The sequence below is a fragment of the Lissotriton helveticus genome, chromosome 2_2 (assembly GCF_964261635.1).
Source record: "Lissotriton helveticus chromosome 2_2, aLisHel1.1, whole genome shotgun sequence".
Taxonomy (NCBI): domain Eukaryota; kingdom Metazoa; phylum Chordata; class Amphibia; order Caudata; family Salamandridae; genus Lissotriton; species Lissotriton helveticus.
In genome coordinates, this window is record NC_136060.1 from 137,541,138 (window position 1) to 137,566,440 (window position 25,303).

Sequence of the window (25,303 nt, forward strand, 5' to 3'; positions counted from 1 at the left end):
GCATAGCTGGGGGCGCAGTAGGTGCTCCTAGCTCTCCCTTGCTTTTGCTAGTAGTACTGACCTTCAAACAGAAATATATTCTGTTTAAAGCAGTATTCCATAAGCTTGACCACCTTTCGATTGTGTTCATAGTACTTAAGTGCCCTACTTCACAGAACGTACTCCACTGCCTTTACTCCGGCGTTGTGTGCAAAACTTGTGACAAAGTGTAATCATGAGAAATTAATCTTCCCGAATAATGTCCTCTATCTTATGCAAGAAGTCCTTAGTGTCCCTATTGTATGAACTTAAGGCTTTGACAAATGGAAACAGATACTCAATATACTCATTCACCAGCAGACTGAATTTGGAGGAAATGCTGGGGCATCCTGGGGGAAAATGCTGGGGCATCCTGGGGAAACTAGAATGTTTGTGATCCTTGGAGATATGAGGGTACCTGCGGATAGTCACATTTTTGGAATTGTGATTCTTAATATTTTCAAAGTCCCCTTGTCCCTCCAATCACCAAGTAATTAATAAAATGCTTGGATAATGTTCATATAATCAATTTTTTTAATGGATTCATAGCTGCCATGGCCAGACAACGGTTGTAACTCTTCCTGTTCATAATATTCCTTCAACAGCAGTATTATATTCCCCCCCCTCTGTCCAATGGTTTAATTATTACATTTCTGTTACTCTTCAAATTCAAAAGAGCTTGCCTTTGTTCTTTGGCATTGTTACACTTTTCACATGGTTTAAATTGGGTTTAATGTTACCAGTTCCTCAGTCACAAGCTCCTGAAAAGTATCCCGGGCATCATGTGGGGTTTGTGGAATGACCCTAAACTTAGGCTTAAAGTGGCTTTTGCCACCGTTTATTTGCAAGTCATTGGTTTGGGTATTTTGAACTTAGGAAAAGGAGAATACAGCTATTTGCCAAAACGCATATATATTGTTAATGAAGGTGTCGACAGAATGAACTGCACTTCAAGCACCCAGTGAGTAGCCGTCACATTTTTCTCTGAGAAACATTTTCCTTCAACATAGTACATTTTAATAACTTATCAAGGGGATAAATGTATGCAGGTTTATTCTGGCAGACCTGCCATGAGAAGCAGAGAATTGAATACTATGTGATAAGTAATACAGGCAAGGGGTTGTGGTGTGGCACAGCAAGCTAAAACGTGTTCTACATGGACAGGGAGATTAATTTGAAACTGGACACAACAAAAAAAATACTTTCACACACAAATGCAATTTGCTATCCAGTCACACAATTATGTAGTGGGTTATTTATTCTAAATCAAATTCATCTTTAATTGCTCACACATAATTGGGATGCCCTCATCATGTAGTTTCATACAAGCTGATGTTCTACCAGAATGAATTCTGCAGAATGCCAACAGCATGTAAAGTCTGGGTTGATCAGGGTTTTGTATTTCCTCATGGTCAGAAAGGGAGATAAAGTAGCAACTCCTATATCACTGGAAATTAACAAGGTCTACCAAGTGAATGAAAGTAGCAACTGCTCCAGCGTTCGCTCTCCCCAGTGATGTTTGGCTAATATGCATTGCAAAAACTTTTGAATTTCAGATATTCCATGGTTTAACACATTTTAATCCCAGAATAGAGTCAGAGAAAATGGGATATAGGCTACACAAACTAACCCTCTGAATAGCACTGGTAGCAGATCTTCGATTTTGTTTATGGAGGCACGTGGTCAAATTCAGTCATGCAAGTACATTTACTTTGATAATGGTCATGCACCCAAGGTCATGGGCTCTCCAGCCCACCTTTTAAGATCAGAGAACAATTCAGGTAGTAACTTTGAATATTAAGCATGTACAGTGTACACTATGTAGTTAGCTTAGTTTCTAGTCCTTTTACAGCCAGCTGGTTTCCTGGCATATAGGGATATTTAGAACGACTGGATTACTGAACTTAATCCTAAAAAATACCATGAAAGCTATGGAACAGACTTGAGATTCCTCATCATGCAAAGAATATCAGCAAACAAGGTTGCATCGTGAAATTTAGCCCGGAATCTCCCGTCAACCGTGGGTTTTTTTCCGCGCGTTTTGGGCAAGAGCTTCCTAGAGCTGTTATGGACAACGGGAGAAAAACGGTCCAAAGTGCTATGGCTTTATTCAGATTCTCACTATCAAATTTTCACCTAAAAAATGGTACAGCAAAGTTATCTGAGCAGTTTGAAAATGCGCTTACAGAAATTTTTAGGTAGATTGTGGGAACACAACTCTGGCCATATACAAAAAGAAAAAAAATTGCAAAAGTAGTTCTGCTGTGTGTGTATACCCAAGATATAGGACTTTACAGGGATTAGGTAAAGTTAAGTGGTGTCATATTTAACAAAATCCCTATTCCTGATTTATCAGATAAACTCCCATTTGTGTCTTTATCAAACAAAAAGAAGCTTGTCCACATTTTTGGATCATTTATTTGAATGTAATATATACATTTTTCAGTCATTCAAAACCAAACAAAAATGCTCATCCATTTCACTAAATAATATATTTGAAACTAAAGGTACTGTCACAGGACAGGCGTTTGCCCTTGCATCTCCCACAGAGATCTTGACGATGGGGCCTTTTTGGATCCACATGGCGAAGCTTTACAGGACACGTGCACCTGGTCTGCTTGCAACTCTGAAAACAACAAAACAAGCTTCTTATTCCAATATTGAAAACAACCAAGTACCACTGTATTGCAAACTTATTGGCAATTCTGCATTTAGAACATTTGCTTCTTGCACATTTATTGTGCTTGGTTCACAGCCGTTAATTGCTATGAAGAGCGGCAGCCGCACACAGTAAGTGGGCAAATAGAGGACAGATTAAGAAGACATCCATCACTAGCAAGCCCTTATTCTCTTGGTCTGAACTGCAGGGATAACATCTGGAGCAAAAACAGCCAATATGGTTAAACAGTAGCAATTGGAAACTTTCTGGCTTCAAAAACCTTTGCTCCTTAGAAGTAATGGTGGGTGGAGTCGCATGAACAAGCATCTGTTTAATCTATCAACCCCCCCTTCTATTTTGATCAATAAGGAAGTAAGTGACCTATCCTTCTGGAGGAGAAATATGGACCTTAAAGATGAGGCACCTTTGATCGCTGCTGTTTAAAGAACTTTTAAACTTGAAAAAAACATTGTGTGCTTAAAAGTCGACCCTAAAGCAAGAAATCAGAGTGATCGACACCAGTTGAGAATAGTTATTCTTAAAAATAAAAGATTAAACATTGAAACTAATATAGCTCTTTCATGAAGGTTCGACTAGACCAAACATGACAGAACACCATTTCATTCATAGTTCAATACCTTAAATACAACAATACTAGTCAATAGGACACCATGCTCTTTCAGGTTATAAGCTTTTAAAACCCAAGACAAATTGATCAAAATGTGCTGAACCTACAAAGGATCCCCAGCATTCCCATTGCTGCAGTATTTACAAGGTCTCAAATAATTCCCTGTCTAGCGGGTGCCTTTTGTACGGAAATTAAAACCGGTTCAATCCTACGTTTTTTTTACTTGGCTAAAAACACTTCGAAAATGACCAAGTAGTAGCAAGGAACCTCAAGGGTCCAAAATACTCCAACCAACCCCAGTGCAGGATTAAAAAAAAAAAAAGTTGCTTTTCCTTTATTTTATCTTTATTAATGTAGATCCTAAACAAAATCTTTATTCTTTTCGTAGAGCAGCGCAGGTTAATAAATTCACAACTTCTAGCTACAGAGCCTGAACCTGCTGATTTGATCACACCTACTGTAGTTCTATCAAAGTGGGCAATTAAACCAGGGTCCATGCAAAAAACAAACAAAAAAACAAACAACAGTATTTGATTTATGATGCGGTTCGTTTATCTTGACCCTTTCTAAGTAGTATGTTCAGAGTTGGGGAGAAAATGAAAATGTGAAAAGTTGCTATAATGATTGAATGCAGCTGAATGTTGACGCTGCGATGGTAAATTGAATATTCGTTACTGCTTATTATGAGATGGCAACAATAAAAACAAATTTTCAACAAAAAAAAAAAAAAAAAAAAAAAAACCAGACCGCATGGTCCGGGTTTTGTTCGTTGCAGGTGCAAAGCGCAGCCACACAATGTTTTTATCTTTTAACATGTGGAACGTCTGGTGGTAGAAGTTTTGTGAATCCTCCACAGCTACAAGAATTTGCTTCTTATTCAAATGTTCAGTAGATTTTAGCCAAGGGCATTATGGGTAAGAAAAGGTCATGGATCCATACGAGTCACACCACCCTGGAATCCCCTGGAAACCCCCTGGGTGCCTAGTTTGCAGAAAGGTTTAAGTTTAGTAGATTATCCCGATTGCCAGCTGACCTAGTGCTCCAATCATACAACTATTCAGCATGGCAAGCAGACTAAATTGGGATTTTCCCCCACTCCACCAGCCTATGTAAAACCTACACACCAAAGAACATACGTATTTGCTCACTTGCCATGGGGCTGTGGATGCATTAGTCCTTAGGGGAGCAGAAAGACTAAGAGCTTAAAGGGTGGGCCCCTATGGGCTGGCCTCATTCCTTCATTTAAAAAAACCTTGGCACCCAGTGGGCCTTCTGACACCAGGGAGGACAGAGTTAAGGCCTACTTCTTTCCAACCTGGGGTTATATCTCCACCCCTTTTGAGGGCGGGGTTTAACCCAATGTCTGGGTGGGAGGTCCTCTTCGCACCATTTCAAAATATTTGATACCTAGTGGGCTTTCTGTCTCCTGTAAAGGACCAGAATATGGAAGAGTATTCCCCCCCCCCCCCCGCCGCCCCCCCTTTTCATCTTAACACCATTTCAAAATCCCTGTTGTCTAGTGGGCTATGACCTGAGGCTGGCGCTGTAGGTGGTAAACAGACTGGGAGAAGACCCCCAAATCTGCCTCTCAGAGGGGCAGAAAAGCCTGTACTGCCCCCTTTGAGGGGGTATGTCCCTCGACAGCTTGCCAGGGTGGGCCGCACACACCCCTTCCAAAACTTTGGTCTGAAAATCCCTGGGGTCAAATAGCTTTCAACACCTCTGAAAGGGGAGGATTGGGGCAAACCCTCAATTGAGACAAATTTCCTATCTGGTTCCCCGGGGGCAAAAAACTATTGCTCGTTATGAGGTTGGGGTACAGCCCAATGGGTGTCTAGTGGGCTTTCCGCCCCGGGGATAGGGAGGGGGCAGACTAGGAGCTAATCTTCCAATCTGCCTCAGTGGGAATGATGGACTAGATTGCCCCCTTTAGGACCTGTGCCAGAATGGGCAGCCCCATCTCTTCCAAGTAATTTTCCTTTAGAATTGCTGGGGTCTATTGGGTGGGGGTGAGTAACAATGGGGCAAACCCTTAATCTTCCTTCTTTCAGGGCAGAAATAATGTAATGCCCCTTTGGGTTGGGAAAATGGCACTATTCCAGGGTGGGAAATCGCCTTCCAAATGTTTGTCAAAAATCTCTTGCGTCCAGTGAGCTATCCGCACCCCTGCCCTCCCTTGGGGAGCAGACTGGGGTATGTATCCCCTTAAGCAGGACATAAAAACGGTTAGTGACCAGGGGGTGTGAGGACAAAGCCCCATGTCACAGGATGCTGCTCTCAGAGCACAAATGATCCCTGGTGTCCACTTTTTGGTGGAAAGCAGATGTAATGGGTGACTGAAGCCAGTGAGGAGAAACTGGAAGGAGTGTGCGAGCAAAAGCCACAAAGGACAGCCCAGGGCAGGAAGAGCAGAGATGGAGAGAGTGAATAGGTTTGAAGGAGAATGGAGCCGTTTGAGGAGAGCAGAAAGAGTTATAGTGTGTGGAGAGTGGCAGAAGCATATAGAGTAGAGTGAAGGGTTGTTGGGGAGAGTGAATGGACAGAAGAGCCTGCGCACAGACTTAATTGAGTTCATAGATGAGGAAAGAGGAGACAGGCTGGGGGAAAGAGCAGAAAGTCGAAGAAAGTAAACTGACTAAGGAAGTGAAGATAGATGCTGAAGAGAGCAGTTCATCTAGACGAGGGAGTGGACAAGCTCAAGTGGAAGAAGGCAGGTCGGGCTAAGAGCAGAGAAATGGGGTGAAAATGTACAGAATGGGGGGGTGATAGACTGGGTGAGACTGGGGCCAATGGGCAGCGGGCAGCCAGAGGGGCCGACATCAGGCCGGGGGCTGGTGAGTGAACAAGCAAATTAGGTGGATAGTGAGCAGATTGGGAACAAGCAGGCAGGCTAATATAAAACTGGGCAGACTGGGGAGAAACGCAGGCTGACTGAGTGAAAAGGTGTCAGACTCTGGGTGCAATGGCCATTATCTGTGGAATGTATTACATAACAAGGGGACCCCAATTTTATAACATGGGGTACTGGAGGTTTTAAAATAAATAAATAATTGTTCACACAAGGCTGTTTGATCCTAATAGTGATGAATTCTCTCAGGAAAACAACAATTAATCCATTATCCTATGGCATAAGGCACTTTCCTAAACAAGTATAGGGCGGGACATATGTGAACATTGTAAGGCAGTTAATTTATTTTACAATATTCCTTTATTAAAAGCGGATTATATATCCAGTGCTCACAAATAAGTGAAAAGGAGCGTGCTGTGGCGAATGAAAAAACTTTAAAAGCATACATGGCATTGATAACAAGAGTAAGCTCCTTATACTAAAAGGGTCGACAGTGTTTCGATCTCAATCATTAGAAACTTCATCAGGACGGATATGTGAGCATGTAGTATCTATAAGGTAAAGACAATGTAAGTTTAAGAATTCAAGAAATGGTCCCCAAAAAAATGCCAGCTAGCAATGTAAACCAGTAATTTTAAGTGACAAAATGAAGGAATACGAAATGTCAAAGTCTTTTGAATGAATGAGTCACAGGCAAAAGAATAACAGATTAGAATAGAAGGGCTTGGTAGAGTGCCAAGTGCCTATGGAACGAAGGCTGCAACCGCAAAAGTGAATGACCGTGGGTGAACGATGCCAGCACAACTGGTAGGGGTCGGCCAAAATGCCTGTGCCGTAAATGGAAGGGAGAACTTTCTCAAAGGATCCCAAGGTTGCGAGGCAACTCCTGGGTGTGCACAGCACCGTGGGCTGAAGTTGCCCAATTAAGGACGTGTCCTAACAGAATTAAGAAAGGACAATTGCGAATTCGCCCCACTCTACTTGTTCAACTGAATTTGCTGGATTTGTTTTCTCCCCTGCAACCAGTATTCACCCAGACACCCCATTTCCTATCAGGCTGCCTGCTTTCCTGTGTTTGCAAGCTTTCCTCCAAGTTTGAAGTGTTGATGAAAACTAGCCTGTGGAGTAGGGACACTGCTGCTGAAGTGCATGCTAGTCATTGTTTATGCTACTCCTGATCAGCCAATTGCCATGTATGGGAGGACTTGTACGGCATTTCTGCACAGGTGAACTGCTATGCACCCTTGGAGCCATAGTGACTTCAACAGAAATGCCTTCAACTGGTAAAGTTGTCCACTTTCTGTGAATCAAGAGTAATAGTTATGCTTTGGGTGGATGGGGAATGTGAACATATGCATCTTTCAGATCCAGCAGGGACAAACATAACTTGGAGCAGCAGGAGGACGTACAGTAGGCTGACCCTGTGAAAGTGTTGAGATGATGAACAAGTTCAATGGCTGGAGGTCTAGGTTAAGCTGGAGGACCACCATTTTTAGGGACGATAAAGTAGAGTAAGCACTCTGCTTTTCAGTCTCTGTGTGCAAGCAAAGATTTGCCATTTGAGGAGCACTTGAACCTCTTCATATGAAAGCTGGAGGTAGCCTGAGCCAAGGACATGGTCAGATGCTGGGTGGCATGGAGTGGAATTCAAAGCAGTACCCTTCTTGCTCCATGGAGAAGGCCCACTGACCTGTGGCAAGGTCTTTCTACTGAGAGAACTGCCCTAGTCTTCATGCGACAGGCAACATTAGAAAGGGGGTTTAAGCAGATGTAGTGTGTTTCCTGGCCGAGTCCCCTCCTTTATGGCCATTACCCTCATAGGACCACTGCTAAAAAGGTTTTCAGGTTTTTATTGGTGGGACAGGAGAGAAGAGGCTTGAAAAGGCAGTTGATGGGATTGAAAGGGTTGTCTCTGGCCTGAGATTGCTAGTTTAAAGTCCCCCTTGGTTTGCTGTATGAAAGACAGATCTTGGACTAGGGGACTGCAGGACTCATGGTCTTATTGATGGTGTCCTTTTTGATTTTTTCGAGCATCTAGTCCATCTAGGGGCCAAACAGATGCTCGCCATCAAAAGGTACATCTGGAGCCCCTGTTGCAGATGGGCCAAAGTCCTGCATTCCTGCTGTGGAGGATGGCAGTATGAACCACACTAGCAACAGAATCTGCTGAGTTGAGTGCATCTAATATTTGCATAGCCGATTGCCTTGCCCTCAGCAATGAGCTCCTAGGCCCACTTCCTCTAGAAGGGGTTTGGGCATCTCCTCCTGTTGCCGACAGCCATGGTGGAAGAGGCTAACAGAATTGGCAATGCGCCAATGGGTGGCAGATCAGAGTACCACAAGCTTGCCTTCTGTTTGTGTATGTGGTCTTTTTGTTGGGGAGGGGTAGGCGCATCCCCCGTTACAGCGGCAGCTCCACCATTAACGCGAAGGAGGACTCTCTCCTGAAGCAAATGAAAGCATGATGCATATCAGATTTAGACTTATAAGGAGTTCCATAGCTTAGAATCCATGTAGAGCCAACTTGTGTTGTGTTTCTATGGTAGTGACACTGCTGCTGCAGCACTTGCAAAACCCTCTACTATTTTCAACTTCGATTCCTGGTACGTTGGAGGGTTGTCGTAGACTGACTTGGAGATAATGCAACAAGGCAGATTAAGCCACTGGAGTTTGAAGACTAGGTTCTCTGTTGAATTCCCCCAAAACTTTGATTAGATGGACCGCTGCTGGAACTCTTCATGGATGTCAGAAGCCAACCATTTGAATGTGGCCACCAAACATCAATTCTGATAGGACGAGCACATGATTGTTCTGACATAATTTTTAGGTGGCCATGCTTTGAGCACATGATTGTTCTGACGTAATTTTTAGGTGGCCATGCCTCAATTCTGTGGAGCAGGAGCAAGTGCTATACAATTTTGGTTTTGTGCACGAGGTATGTTCTGAAGGAAAGGCTGCTATTTGTAAAGACCATCAGGAATTTGACGCAGTTGCAGAGTTGTCAATATAGCAATACGGATTCATCTCCTTCAGCCTTCCTGGGCCAGATGTCGCCTGCAGATATTACAGAGGGAAGGCTAGAGATCAGTCAGGTGTAGCTACACAGCTAAACTTAGGGCCGAATTTGGAGTTTGCGTACTCTGTTCCAAATGCAACGAGGACGACTGCTATAAATATTGGAGTGCCAGGAACTGCATGGGTTTTGAAGAAAGACCCTCACCCACCAACCAGTTGGTGGCATGCTGCTTCATCGGGTTCCTAGCTGGGCAGCCGAATGCGACACAGCTGTGCTTCGACGCCTGAATTACAGCGGAGCGGGTTTTGTTTCGTGTGTGAATAGTGCTCAAAAAAGCAGCGAGGTTAAAAATGCCTCTGGGACTCCTTGCTGACAAATTTGTTATTCACAGCAGCCCAGGACAGATTTAAAAAGAAAACAGGGGGATAAAGTGAAGAGTGGAAATTGGTCTTGGTTATCCTTCAGGTAACTGTTGACATGTTTCAGCCCGAGGAAACAATTTTAGAGGCTTTCTTCAGGACCATACAACCTGAAACAATTGTGCTAGGTCAAATATAAGCCATGTGTATTTATTTTAGCACACATGCCAAGGTGTGCTGTGCATGCAGTGGTGTAATCGTACTTCCAGACCTACCTCCCGGTTTAAAACCTGTAAGACAAAAACCCAACAAAGAACACACAACATTTATAGAGTCATAATTAAAACTGCTTCATTTTGAGTCATCATACTTTTGCTCGTGGTGCGTTTGTCTTATAAGCACTCGTTCAATCATATGTACCATCAATGATACAGAAGACATACAACATACACCTAGTGTATGCAAACTCATGCATGGTGTTTCGGTGCAAGCATGCATGGTGGATATATCATGACCATCCCACATTCTACAATACACTCTGGCTGCACAACAGCGTATTCCGTAACGATTTAATGCAATACGGCATCTAAACCTCCATTACTTAGCGGATACATTTTGACTATACCACGATCTACGCAAAAACAGTTGAGAATGCAGAACAAGGTCATACATTCCTTCACTCCAGTACAGAGATCTGGGCCTAAATCCATCGTTTTTTTGCTCACCATGCCATTCCAGTTTAGACCCAGCCATGTGCAAATCAGTCTTGACACTGTGCCTCATGGGAACAGTCCAGCCCAAACTGCTAAGCCAGGTCCTACCTGGACTGGAAAAAAGCATCCTAGGACTGGTTTCGGGGTTTTCCCCCCTTCTTCAGCGAGGATAGCTTGATTCCAGTGCCATGGAGAGCACGGGATACATGTCTGAGCATACCACTCACATTTGGGGTGACAAATGCAAAAACAGTTGATGGACAGAATGCAGAACAATGTCATACATTCATTCACGCCAGTACAGAGATCAGGGTCTACATTTCATCCCCTTTGGTATCGCTTTGTTTGCCCTAAGTTGGCAGGGTATGCCCAGATGTGGGTCCCTTGCTCACTTTGCCACTGGATTTAAGATAGCCTGGCTGATGAGTGTTATGAACCCGAAACCGGTCCTAGGATGCTGGTTTCCGGTCCAGTGAAGACTAGGCACAGGGTCAGACTGATTTGCATATGGCCATGTCTGAACTGGGGTGGTGAGTGAGCTAAAGAATGAGGATGGATTAAACCTAAATCAGTTGACTGGGGGTGAATGTTTTGCTCAAACGCTCCATCCATTATCCCCTCTGGTTTCGCTTTATACCACGATCTACAGCACAAACTCTCAGGCTGTAAAACGGCGCATTCAGTATTTTAATACAACATGGTATTGATGAAATACAATAACACCAAAATCCATGCTAACGGCCATAGTATTAAGGGAAATGCCTGCGATAGTTATTGGATATCCCACTTCGGAGTAATTCCAGAATTGAGTTCAGCTAACAGTATTGCGCTCTCCAGCGCCAATTACAGGAAACGCTTGCCTTTAAACGTCATACGCTTACGCGAAGACGCAATTACGCTTACCAACGCTACTACGCCCCGGCTACTGCCGGGAAACCAGCTTCAAAAGTAGAAGTCACCGGCCTCTGTATCGTCGAGATCCCGATAAGACCGGAGTAGGTGAGAAGAGCAGGCGGTCAGCCTTGATGAAGTAAGTTCTTTCCAAAGACCATGCTGGATTCATGTGCTAGTCGGCAATGTTGTTACTCGTTACTGAGGGCCTTGCCTAATTTAAAAAGGTTATCCTGCCATATTCAAGCGCTAACCGGCATTAACTTTACCCCATTTCGATTGCCGTGATGAACTTTCAAATGCTATCATTGTCTTCCTCACAGTGTTTGACTGCAGGAGTCCGCCCCGTCCGGGATCTATCACAGCTACTACAAAACCGTAGCTAGTGTAATTATGGTTTCTCTCTTTTTTTGTGACAGTATGAAAGTTTCTAATTCTGCGTGTAAACGGATATGCACCTATCCCAAGATCATTCTGGCTCCAATTTTTCACTTTGGCTGCCATTTATTTAGATTAAACAATAATAGTTCACCATGGCTTGGCCACCAAATTCAAGCACAAAGGATTTATGCCACGTTCACAGACATGGGATTGGAGAAGCTAAAATAGCACCAACAATACAAGACAATCATGCTTGCACCAAACCACCATGCACGAGTTTGCATACACTAGGTGTACGTTGCAGGTCTTCTGTATGATTGATGGTACATATGATTGTCTTATTAACACTCCGTGAGTCGTTCAAATGCACCACGAGCAAAAGTATGATTAATCAAAATGGAACAGTTTTAATTATGTCTCTATAAATGTTGTGTGTCTTTGTTGTGTTTTTGTCTTACAGGTTTTAAACCAGGTTGTGGGTCCGCAAGTATGGTTACACCACTGCATGCAGAGCACACTTTGGCGTGTGCGCTGAAATAAATACACATGGCTTATTTTTGCCATAGCACAATCTTTTCACGTTGTCCGGTCTTGAAGAAAGCCTCAAAAATTGTTTCCTGAGGCTGAAACATGTCGACCAGTCCCTGAAGGATTATGAAGACCAATTGCCAGTCTTCACTTTATCCCCCTGTTTTCTTTTGAAATATGTCCTGGGCCGCTGTGAATAAAAAATTTGTCAGCAAGGAGTCCCAGAGGCATTTTTAACTTCACCACTTTTTTTTTTGCACTATTCACACAGAAACAAAACCCGCTCTGCTGTAATTCAGGCATCGAAGCACAGCTGGGTAGCATTTGGCTGCCTACCTGGGAACCAGATGATTAAGCATGCCACCAACTAGGTTTGTGGGCGACTGTTCTTAAAACCCGTGCGGTTCCTGGCACTCCAATATTTATAGCAGTCGTCCTTGTTTAAGGATTCACCGGTGGGTCCGTCCACGTTGTTCTTGAGCATGAACCAGGGGATAGAGACGTACCCTGTTCATAGTCTTGACTCTTGTTTCTCACATACCTTCTATACTACTCAGAAAAAACCTACTAAACACTTACTTGACAAGTGATATCCTCCACACGGTAGGGATTGAAAGTCTTTTGACAAGCTCTACAGAACTGCCGGAAATAAACCTGTAAAAAACAAGAACATAGGGTGATTTTTACTGCATATTTTTTGATGATCAGAGTGACATATGGTAGAGTACTCACCTTGTTTGTACCCTGCACACACCACACGTATGCACTCTCCCAGCGGATATTGCACTCTTTGCAGTGGTAAAAGCCGTATTTCTGCTCCAGAAACTGAAAAGATAAATCAGAATAGCACCAGCTTAAGAAAAAAGAAATGAAAACCAATAGCCTCAACATAGTTCACACTAAGCACATGTTCCCATCAAATAAGGCAGCATTTGCTAAATAGGTTACTGTACTACTACAGATTTACCCGGGAGCGAATGTCTGTAGTAAGGTAAGCTTTGCACCTCTTCCATCAACTCAAATGTCGTAGACTTAATGAAGAAATTTGAAAACTTGAATTTATTAGACATGCCAGATTAAACTTACTCACTGCTATTCTTTAGCAAACACTATTTAGGTCCCTAACTTGGTTATGTTTCCACCAGAACATCCTACAGAAACTTCAGATTAAAGGACTGTTGTATATCCACTAGTTTTGCCCGGTTATAGCCCATTATGTCCCCCAGTCTATATTTAATATATCTACGACAACAAAGACTACCAATGATTTTCCCTTAGAGACAGAATCTGTTCACATCAGACTATCCCTTCTGCCAGACCTTCATCTAGCACCAATGTCATTTCGAACACCCCTCAACCCCAGATTCCTCCAAAACTATGGATGTCAAACTCTACTACTCACCCCACCCCCTCCTCCCCCAACACTCCTCAGTCAACCCTCGCAGGGTGCCCAGTGATTTCTCCATCGTCTCCCAGCTCACTTCCCTCGCAAATATTACTATCAAAGGTTCATTATTACTGCCCACCTCTCAGAGGCCCCTCAATTTGGCTCTAGTATACTGGTAAAGCATTTTCTTTTAAATATTATTGTTTTCCCAGAGTTCATGTTTTCCCAGAGTTCAGAATACAAAGAAAAACAACCCAGCGTGTGCCATCAGCCCTCGAGTCTCTCCATCGAGTTCCAGCACAATCATTTCAAATATACATTTCAAAATGCATATCCCCACATCCAGCGCAATCTAGCCGCAAAGTTCGGACCAATATCATTAGGCCAGCCAATTGAATCCATGGTTCCCAGACTTGACATTACTTGTGGGCACTCGGGCTTTATATACTAGTTTCTCCATTGCTGCACTTAGATTCATTCCATCAACCCACTCTGCTAGTGTGGGAGTTTGATGATCTCTCCCATGCTGGTGAAGTCACTCTTGACCGCCATGTATCCCATAGTGTAAGGAAAGGTCTCTTTTTGGGACCTAGATGGAAGATCAAAGAAGGACTGCCCTGCTGCACTAAGGGACCAGCAAAGGAGGCTGCACGATCAAGGACTGCACTTGGTGGCTAGCGAACAGAGGGACTGTCTGCAGTGTCCTGCTCAAGGAGAAGTTTTCTACAGAGCCAAGCAAAGCCATGAAAGTCCAAGGGCCAGCGGACAGACCTCCTGTTCACAGCAGAGGGACACAACAACTGAAGATGCCCGCAGGGACAAGTTGGTAGCCCAAAGTCCATAATTGCCACCGTGCAGCACCACGGATCAAGACAACACAGAGTTGCACCAGAGTTCGCGGATCCTATAAATGCTGTCGGAGAGCTGCTGGGATCCTCCGATGATTGTTAACGTAACTGTTCAAGGACTCGACTGGTCCACCTTACTGCTCCCAACTGGAGTTGGTTACCTACAGTGGCTCAAGTGACCACATTACACCTAGCCCAACTTTTTACTGAAAACGTTTCTAAGTGTCCAATTTGTTGAATTGGGATAAGTGAATGGTCTCGATTTTCTAATTCTTGCAAATTCTTTATCTCTGGAATCCTCTTGTGGATCTTTTTCATTTGATGTCTAAATGCATATAAACAGCAGGCTCTAGGAAGGACCTTTCAGTAAAAGACATGTTAATAAAACAGCCCACTCCGGGATCTGCATCTGGATCACTTTTGGGCGAGTCAAGACAACACGACAGAGCAGAGGAAGCAGATGGCCCGCCACTAAGGCATTTATGACCATGCTCTTCACTTCCCTCCGGGAGGAACTCCAAGCAATGCAGGTGCAGCTTTCCACAGATCTGAAGGAAGTGCGGAGAGACTTAGAAGAAGTAGGGGAGCGTGTAGCAGTCCTAGAGGAGTGGGAAGCCAGCAGAGAGGAAGAGATGGAAGTGATGCAGCAGGAAATACTCTGCCTGACAAAACCGCCTATAGAGCTGCAGGCTCAATCAGAAGACTTGGCAAATCACTCGAGAAGAAATAACATCCGCATCAGAGGGGTACCAGCTCCAGCAGAAGGAGACGAAATAAAGCCCTATGTCCTTGCTCAGTTTCGGCATATCCTGGGAAACTATGTCAGCTTGGCCATACAAGTTAATAGTGTCCATCGTGTTGGTCTGTCTAAAGGAAGGAATGTGCCCTCAGCGGATATCCTAGTGTGTGCACGATTTCCAAATCAAGGAATCCATCATACGGCGAGCCAGGGAAGCTCACCCAGTGCAATTCATACGGCATACACCAATGTTTTTTCAGGACTGGTCGATGACCACTCTATAAACTGAGGCAATTCCGTTCTATTACGACCCACCTCAGGGAGAAAGGAATATCATTCCTGGGGACACCCCTTTCATATTTTCCGAAATGAAGTGAAATTGTGGCAGCTGAAATCTCTGAAAGAAGCGCAGACGGTACTGGGTCTCAGAAAACGACGACAGGAGGCCAAAACCCCTGAAGGCATGCTCAGTAAGCTGCACCGCTGGCACAAAGTCAGGAAACCCTTCTCAACTCAAACCTGATACAGAGACGATGGCGAAAGAAAGAAGAGCGGTGTTTACCTCTTTCACTGGTTCACCAGACAAGCTAGACACATCTTGAGTCTGTAATGAAACATCGGTGGCAGGATGCATTACGGGCGGGGTCAGAGACTAACTCTTCAGACAGCCTTTCACAAGAGTCAACATGAAGACTTTCCAGGAGAAGAAGATAAGGGGAAGTTTATCCCCTGGCTGGCTGACGCCCCCCATTGGTTCTCCAACACCGAAGAACTGATTTTGCATCTAGTTCTTAGTAATGTTCTTATGAACAGTCCAGTTTGGGGTTTTTGGGGCTTTTTCCTGTTTTGTTGTTGATCTTTTTCCTCTGCACCAGTCTCAGGCAGGGCCCCGCAGTGGGGGTAGGAAGAAGGGCCTCCGGGTAGGTCATATGTATCTAGTCCCAATTCCAGTAGGTGCAGCGAGACACACTGATGTATGTAGGCCATAGGTAGGGAATTGAAGATAGTGAGCCTTAACGTCTGAGGCCTCAATCATACGGTGAAACGTGTGGCTATCCGGTCCCTACTTGAGAGTTCGGGTGGGGACATAGGCTTGCTACAAGAAACGCACCTCCTGCCGCCAAAGGATTCTGTGCGCCTGGTCCCAGAGGATCTCGCACCAACTCTGGTCCTCAAACCACTCTAAAAAGAATGGAGTGGCCATTCTTTTAGGCTCGAAATTCAGTGGTAAGGTAATGTCAACATTTACAAAGGTGAAGGGACGCCTCTTGACAGTTAGGATACTCTGGGGTGCCACATCCTTCACCGTAGCCAACATCTACGCCCGAACGCCCAGCAGGGGCCCTTATTTAATAATGCTTTGACTGATGTGCTTGTATCTTCAGACGCAGCACTTTTAGTGGGGGGGGTAACCTCGATCTGGTCATGGACCCCACAGTGGACGGCTCATGTCAACGGTCCGCACAGGCCTTTTCAGTCAATTGCTTGTGTTGGCTAGCGGAGTAGCCTGCATGACATTTGGTGCAGTCACCACAAAGGAACGTGAGATTATACATTTTACTCAGCAGCGCACAAATCATATGTGCATATAGACCACTTTTTAGCATCACATGCATGGACGCTTAGACTCAGATGTGACCATCGAACCAAGATTTGTCGGACCACGCAATAAACACAATATAGGCAGATAACTTGTGGCTGAGCCCTTCTAGAGGACGGCTGCGCGAGGGGCTATTACAATCCCTGGCTATTTTATCGCTATCCATAAGGCAAGCGGAATGCCTCTGTACCAACAACGAGGGGGAATACCTCTCTGGAAGCAGTTTGGGAAGCATTAAAACTTGTGATGAGGGGAGAGTTAATTGCAGAATCTACAGCAGAGAACCAGTTGCGCTGGGAAAAAAGCCAGAGTTTAGTGGCAGAGATGGAAGCCATACACAAACTTACTGGGGCACTGAGAATTTGGAGACCGCTGTAGAATAAAAGGCTCCTATTGAAACGCCTAGAGCTAGACAGGCAAAATATGCCCTTCTCATGCTCCGACAAGTTGTACTTGAGCAGTGACCGCTGCGGGCGTAAGGTCGCGTAGAGGCTCAAATCTAAAACGATGGCCGCCTCACTCCCCTCGGTCATGCAGGCCTCTGGAGAGGAGGTATACGGAGAGACAAATAGTAGAGGTGTTCCGGACCTTCTATCAGACTCTATACTCGGACTCAGAGTCAGACTCTTCTCATGATGACACAAACATCTTACAGAGGAGCCCAATTACTCGCCTGTCAGAGGTAATTGCATCCCAACTGAATTACAGAGCCAAATTGAGGAGGTGCTTTCAGCAATCGCACACCTTAAAACACATAAGGTGCCAGGCGGCTTCACAACGCAATTTTATAACGCTTTCTGCCAGGAACTGGCTCTGCTCCTGATGCACTAAATTACTTCCTTGAGACAGGTGCACTCAAACGCTCCATGGAGTAAGCTTCAATCTCAGTGATTCTTAACCACATGCGCGCTCGCGGTTTTCCTGCTGTGCGCTGCGTTTTTTTAAAAAACGCGTTACATGACTAGCTCAGCTCGTCATGAGCGTACGAGCGTCGTCACTCATGACGAGCTGAGCTCGTCATGAGCGCGGAAGGGGCTAAACAGTCAAAAGACGCAAGAGAATGTAGGTCATATCGTCTCACATCCTTACTTAAAATCCATGCAAAGCTCTTCACTGGGGTCTGGTGGCCCGTTTGAATTCACTTATGGCAGGTCTAGTGGATCCAGATCAAGCAGGCTTCATCGCCACGGGGAACACCCGTTACAACGAATGCATCGCATCGCGCTGCCATCGCAACGCGACTATTACATCACCGCCATCACAACGCATGTTATCCGGATGCATGCTACTACATCGCAATCACATCTACATCGCTATCGATTACATCGCAAGCGATGCCAAGATGTGGTTATGTACGAGCCTACTATCAACGCACACACATGTAAATATTAAAGAAATAGTTAAGGAGAACTATTTAGTGAACAATATTTCAAAAATATTTAAGGAATAAAGATGTCAACTGCGAAATCATTTCTGAACAGGTGCCAATAAAGATATCAACTGCAAAAGAAATATTTAAGGAACAGGTGCTATGTATCCAATCCGCACATGTAAATATTAAAGAAATAGTTAAGGGACAGGTGTCAACAGCGAAATCATTTGATGTATGCTAATATTTAATCATGTCAACATAAACAGTGGCTATGTATGCAACCAAGGTTCGAACCGCACATGTATGTGCTTGCAACATATCGTGTCAATATGTAAGAAACAGGTGACAATCTTTAACAAACAGTGCCTATGTTTTTATGATTTCATTACAGCGCATATGCAAATATGTTGCAATTACCGCCTCGATGACAGGGAGAGGATGTGGTCTGACGGCTACCTCTGCCGACTTTGGTGCTGGCAACCAAGGTTCGAGCCTCCTATCAAGTCAGCACACTTCCAAGTGCACCGCTACATTTAAGTTTTATGTATTGACAGTGATATCTTGTGTAATTACAGGTGAATAATTACAGGTTAATATTTTATTTGGATGGATGCATGATGGATGCTGGGTGGATGGATAGATGCTGGGTGGATGGTTGGTGGGTGGGTGGATGGGTGCATGAATGAATGGATGGATGCATGATGGAAGGGTGGATGGATGCATGAAGGAATGATGGATGGATGCATGATGGTTGGGTGGGTGGATGGATGGGTGTCTGGATCCATCCCATCATGCATCCATCCATCCATCCATCCATCCACCCATCCAGCCAGCCTGCATGCGAGACAGTCCATTAAGTCAAACTGACTGTCTTAAATGAAATGAAGCGTGTTTCTGTCCTGGCTCTAAAACAAAGGATTGTTCCGAGTCTGCAGTGCCTGTCCTACCTGCGCAGGTGGATGGTGAGACTTCTATGCACTTTGTAAACAATTCCAATGACTGATGAATGAATGACTGATGCGTGGTGACATATGCAAGATGACCCGAACACACAACATGACAATTATGATGGATGGGTGCATGAGGGGTGGATGTATGGATGGGTGGATGTATGGATGGCTGGGTGGGTGGAAGGATGGCGTAAATTGTTGATGGGTGGACGGATGGGTGGATGGATGGATGGGTGGGTGGGTGGGTGGATGGATGGATGGATGGGCAGATGGGCAAAATGGTTGATGAATGCATGATGGGTGGAAGGATGGGTGGACAAAAAATGGACGTTATTTTTTGTTTTTAGGCACAGGAATATTAAGTTCCAGAGTTGGCAACTCTGGCTGATAGCCCACATTCTCTCCCCTGACGATTTTAATGTGTTTGATGCTTGGGAGCGCATGATGCGAGATCAGAAAAGAGAGTGTGCCATCGGTGTCTGATTACGAGCACAGTGAAACCTTTGTTGGCCAGGCCGTCTTGACAGCAAGCTTTCCCTCTGGGAATATGATGTGTCTTGTCTGAAGGCAGCCTGGCTGTAGTGCAGCGGTGATGGCTACTCCTAGGAGGAAGAGGAGGAGCCCTAAAGAAGTGCATCCATGTACTCCTTGGTGGACCAGATGGTGCACGGTGCTCAGAGCAGTATGCTGTGTCAATGTATGCAGCAGCTTGGCTGATGAGTCAAGTGGTGCTTTTGTCCATGCAACACTTACATCAGTTGCGGGAGTTCTGTTTCTGCGAAATTACATGTTTCCATTCCCGGAATATTTAATGCCTCGTGTTTAATGCACAGTTTTGACTTTGGCACGTATCCCTGCCAGGTCAGGTTTTCTATCCATGATCTCTCATTGCTGCACTTTCCTTGGGAGTGTGAAACTTGTCAGCAGACAGCCTTGCCAGAGTTTGGTTGCAGAACTGCCGGAGTCGATAGCACAAAGCATCATGCCGGTCCTGGCAGGTGACAAATCGAGGTTTTTGGAGCATGCGCAGGCGTGAGACCCTCCAGTGCATAGGACTCCCATTAAAGGCAGGTGATTTGGCAGGCGCCAGAGATTTGGTAATAGCGCTACCAGAATTCGATATAGCTGGGTGCGTTCATCTCTGGAGGTGGTACTGCAGCAATATTACCAGTGTTAAAAATTATAAAACAGGAATAATCTCAGAAATGTGTCCTTCTGCAAAAATTGCATTATGTTTACTCTTGCACGTTTTTGCCAGTCTCTCCTGGGTAAATGTGTATGTGGGAAAACATTCAGATTTGCATTCTTTCCGCATTACTCAAAATCCCAAATCATCCAGTACCTTCTTTATCTGCCGAATAAAGATTTTGGATTTCACATTAATGAGATTGTTAACTTTTCCATTTAATTTCGGAGGCGATTATTTACGTTTGGGAAAATGTGCACTATTACCACCATAGCTGGCCTACTTTCTGGTGCGTGTGTGTCTATCTTAAATCTGTCGGGGTCGGCGAACTGTAACAATTAAATAGAAGAAATGTGTGCATAATTATGTATCGCGTTGTCAGGACGTGCGATTTAAGCGCATGCGATGTTTCATGCTTGCCAATAGGAATCAACGCATTGCCGCTCTAACTACGTGGGATGTAAAAGATGGTGAAGTTTTGGGCTTTTCAATGTATTCACCGCGTGGTTAAAGCCCGCGTTGTCATGCATGTTGATCATACATCCATCGCCACAAGACAAGGGGGAGACAACACGAAAAGACTTCACCTCATGGACGTCATCCATAGGTCCCGCAGAGAAGCTTGGTTTCGATCAATCAACGCTGAAAAAGCGTTCGAGCGGGTACGATGGACTTCTGGATATGCTGCGCCATTTCGAGTTTGAGGAGGCATTTATAAAATGGATCAGCAGTATCTACCGTGCTCCGAGAGCATTTGTGCGAGTCAATCGCACATCTTCCAGCTCTTTCCAGATTGCTGGAGGCACTAGGCAGGCTGCCCTTTGACCCTCCTTCTCTTTGCACTCTACATGGAGCAGTTAGCGCAGCGAGTCAAGATGATCCACAGATTGAGGGCATCAGGTTCGGAGCAGACACCCACACGGTCAGCCTCTATGCAGACAATGTCATTCTTTTGTTGGCAAAACCAATGTCATCATTGCCGGCTTTATTAGACGAGCTGCAGAGCTTTGGGGAAATCTCAGGGTTCAAAGTAAACCTAAATGCATCACAAATCCTGAATTTGTCTGTCCCCCTCCCACACAGAAACTGTGTGTAACAAGTTCCCCCTGATTTGGCCGGGCTGTCCTTGCCATACCTGGGCATCCTACTTGCCCCCACCATCCCTAAGATCCTGGCAATAAACTATAAAGCACTCATTGACTAGACTAATAAATCGCTAGACTGCTGGAGCCGCTTGAAACTAGCATGGTACGGACAGATAGCAGCGGTTAAGATGACCGTACTTTCACACATGCTTTACATCTTTCAAACACTACTGCTGGTTCCTCCCCTGAAGGCACTCCGCACATTGCAGCTCGCTATTAATGAATGTGTTTGTTTCAACTGGCCCAACCCAAGCAGGAGGGCTGCTTAGGGCATCGCCTAGTCCATAGGCACCTTCAGGCGGCGCACCTCTGCTATCTAGTGGAATGAAACAGCCCTCTTTCTGAAAAACATTGGTCCTTCATGGATCAGACAGTCGCAGGAGTGAATATCTGGTGGGAAGTATGGCTAGCGCGCAAGCACAGAGCATGGGGCTTGTACTCCTCCCCAGTAACATCCCAGACTTTGGAAGTGTGGGATAGGGTAGATTATGAGAAAGCGGACATTGTTCCCTTTGCCGAGGTCCTCAATAGTGGACAACCCCGACTTCCCCCCCAGGACACAACTCAGACGTTTTCAGCAGATGGCAGGAACAAGGATGCAAATGGGTGGGGTCTCCGATACCAATGGGATCGTTCCTTTCGAACCACTGCAGCAAGACTACTCCCTCCCCCATGCGAATGCTTTTTATTACATCCAACTAAGACACTGGATGACCTCCCCGAAATATATGGCAGCGGCCTCACGCCCACTAACGGTATTTGAAAAACAGCTGGTCCGCAAGGAGCATGACAAACATTTCATCTCTCAGCTTTATCCAATGCTATCTAAGGGGTAGGACGGAGGCTGAACCAAGGGGCAGCGGCCATGGGAGAAGAACTGGGGCACGCACTCTTATAAAGAATGGGAAGACATTCACTACAGATCACATCACACAGCTCATAGCTTTGCTGGCTCGGAGTCTGCTTAAAAACATACTGGTATCTCAGAACCATATCACTCATCAATGTAGATTGCAAAATATACGCAAAAATACTGGCAAACAGACTAAACAGGTTCCTGCCACTACTCATCCACAATTCGCAGGTAAGCTACATCAAAAATAGGCTATCCCAAGACAACACACGACTGCTCTGCCACCTCATCAATCAAACAACAAACAGTGCAGAACAGGCGGTGATGATAGCACTAGACGCTGAGAAAGCCTTTGATGGAGTATCCTGGCCCTTCCTGGACACATGCATGGAGAAATTTGGCCTGGGCACTAAATACAGAACAATGGTTATGGCCCTGTACAACAAACCAAGAGCCAGAGTCGTGGTGAATGGAGGTACATCAGAAGCCCTAACGTTAGAAAGGGGCACAAGGCAAGGCTGCCCCCTATCACCCGGACTGTTCCTGCTAGCACTCGAACCATTACTAGCCATGACAAGGGACAACAAAGACATAACCGGCGTCACAATCAAAAGCAAAACGGTGAAACTGGCAGCATACGCGGACGACATCCTCATCACCACCACAAAACCCACAACATCAATCACCGCCTTAATGGACACCATAGGAGAATACGCAGCCGCCTCAGGGTACAAGCTCAACAAAGATAAATCTGAGTGCAATCCAATGAATGTACACACGACAAGAACTGTACTGGGCCAATCAGGGCTTGCCTGGCAAACAAAACCACTCAAGTATCTGGGACTACTGTTTGGGAGAGACCCAAGTGCCACCCTAGAGCACAACGAAGAAGCAACATTGAAGAAGATAAAAGAGAGACTAGACATATGGTCGCCCAAACACATCAGCTGGTGGGGTAGGGTCGAAACCATAAAGATGATGGTAACGCCGGTCGTAAACTACACACTCAGCATGCTACCCCTGGCCATGACAGAAAACTTCCACAAGAAGCTCGACAAATTATTAAACAAATTCTTATGGAGGGACAAGAGACCGAGAATCAGCCTGCAGAAACAGACTAACGAAAAACCTGGGCGGGCTGAACATAATGAACTTCAAACACTTCCAAACAGCCTGCCTAGGGGGCGTGGTCTGGCCACGCAGGAAGATGGCCGCCTGCTAGGGGAGCTCCGCCGAGGGACGGACCCCTGACTAGCTTCTCTGCCCTACCTGTTTGTGTGGGTCGTCTTCAGTGCTTGCAGGACTCCGGAGATCATGAGGGTCGCTCCGGTGGTTTCTTACAGTGGCTAGCGGCGCTAGCTCCTGTCAAAACGGCATGACGGTGAGGCGGCCGGTTCCTACAGCGCACGCCACGGCATTCGCGCGCTCCTGAAGCCGCGCCTCTCCTCAGCAAAGGCGGCACCCTCGCTAAAACAGGGCCGCGCCTCTTCAGATTCTAGGCCGCACATCCTCAGACGGAGGGGGCGCGCTTTACTTCGGCTGCTGACTGTTTTCTGTATATCATTGCCAGTATTACTAGTATGCAGCGCCCTCTCCAGGCTTCTTTAGGAGGAGTTTTCTTCAAAGTTGCTGACGATATATTTTGATGTGAAAGGGCATTATATAAGACAACAAAGGGAAACTAAAGGACTGGCACACCCGTCATTCCACTGAAGCACGCTTATTTTCAGCCAAATATGCACATGTACACAGGTGAAATACCAATAATGGCAGGGCTAAAGTTGCTTAAACCATTGCTTCATACTATTTACCATCACACGCAGAGGCAGAATGTGAATGACACTTTAAAAGACGGAAAATAACAGTGTTGGCAAATTCACTTGCAGGAGTGCTTGTCCATTTTTCTCCTTGACTTTACATAACTGGCTTTGGTACTTTTATTTAGCTGTTCTATGTGACATATGTGACATTTGGGTCAGAATTACTTGACCCTCTCAGATTGGTCACTTCTCTTCAATATTTCATCCTGTTCTCCTACTAGGACACCTTGCCAGTTACGCTTTTAAAGAGGGAGACAAGAGAAACAACAAGGGCTGAAATTTCATTCACAATCACTGCTTTTTTGTTATAAGCTCATGTGGTTTTTCTGTTTGACGCAGCCCTGGGTGGATGGTAAATTTTACTCTCCCATGTGTCGCCTTCATATTTGAGAAGCATTTTATTACTGTATGCAGACCTTCATATTTCTTTTCCCATTCTTTTTTATAATGCTACAGGTCTGATGCTGCTTTGCCTCACCTCATTCACATGCTTTTCTTTATCAGGTGGTTTTTGGCGCGCACGACCTATTGCTCTTGCATTGAACCCGTCTTATATCGCAAAATACTTTTTTTTGCTATTGGTTATTTGGTGTGCCCTTGGTTTCACCATTGCTTCCCACTCATACTTTATCAATTCGCTTTTGTAGAATAACTATACAACGGTGCGCTACAATGTCCAATAACAGAAATGGGGGTCGTGGACCCAAGCCGCCACTTTTTACTGAAGTTGTGAAACAAAATTCTAATCCACTGATGAAAGGAAATGGCTCCGCATCGGTCCTCTCATCGCAAGCTACATCCACTCAGAGTGACAAGTCATTGTCAGATACTATGGAACGTATTCTACTAGAACTTTCTGGTGTTAATCGCAGATTCGAGGGGCTGGACATCACCATGACATCTTTGGCTACAGAGACTAAGTCTATTCGTGCTGAACTTACTACTTTCCATACACGGATTGATGCAATTGACTCTAAGATATCGGATATGGAAACTCGACTGGATACTGTCCAAGGCTCAGATCAAGATCTATTATTTTTGCATAGCAAAATCATTGATTTGGAGGATCGTAGTCGTAGACACAATATTCGATTTTTTGGATTTCCGGAAAATGTTGAAAAGCAAGACATGAAGCTTTTTCTATACGAGACTCTTCCCATTCCGACTGGTATTTCTTTTACTCCTCCTCTTGAAATACAACGCGCTCATAGACTGGGTCCTCCACGCTCTGATGCTTCTGCTCGACCTAGACCAATTATTGCTTGCTTTCTTCGACATGAGCACACTCGACAGATCTTGTCAATAGCTCGTTCACATGACTCCCTCCTATTTAAAGGCCATACTATTCATATGGCGGCGGAC

General features: G+C 45.0%; 1 protein-coding gene across 1 annotated transcript in view; it reads right to left on the reverse strand.

Annotated features, from left to right (window-relative positions):
- Positions 1 to 2,411: 2,411 nt before the first annotated feature.
- Positions 2,412 to 25,303, reverse strand: part of ZAR1 (zygote arrest 1) — a 101,120-nt gene continuing 78,228 nt past the window's right edge. Inside the window, exons 2-4 of the mRNA XM_078678959.1 lie at positions 12,774 to 12,866; positions 12,621 to 12,695; positions 2,412 to 2,644 (exon numbers count right to left, since the gene is read on the reverse strand). Of these exons, the coding sequence (XP_078535085.1) occupies positions 2,501 to 2,644; positions 12,621 to 12,695; positions 12,774 to 12,866 (312 nt within the window). The 3' untranslated portion in view covers positions 2,412 to 2,500. The remainder of the gene's footprint in view (positions 2,645 to 12,620; positions 12,696 to 12,773; positions 12,867 to 25,303) is intronic.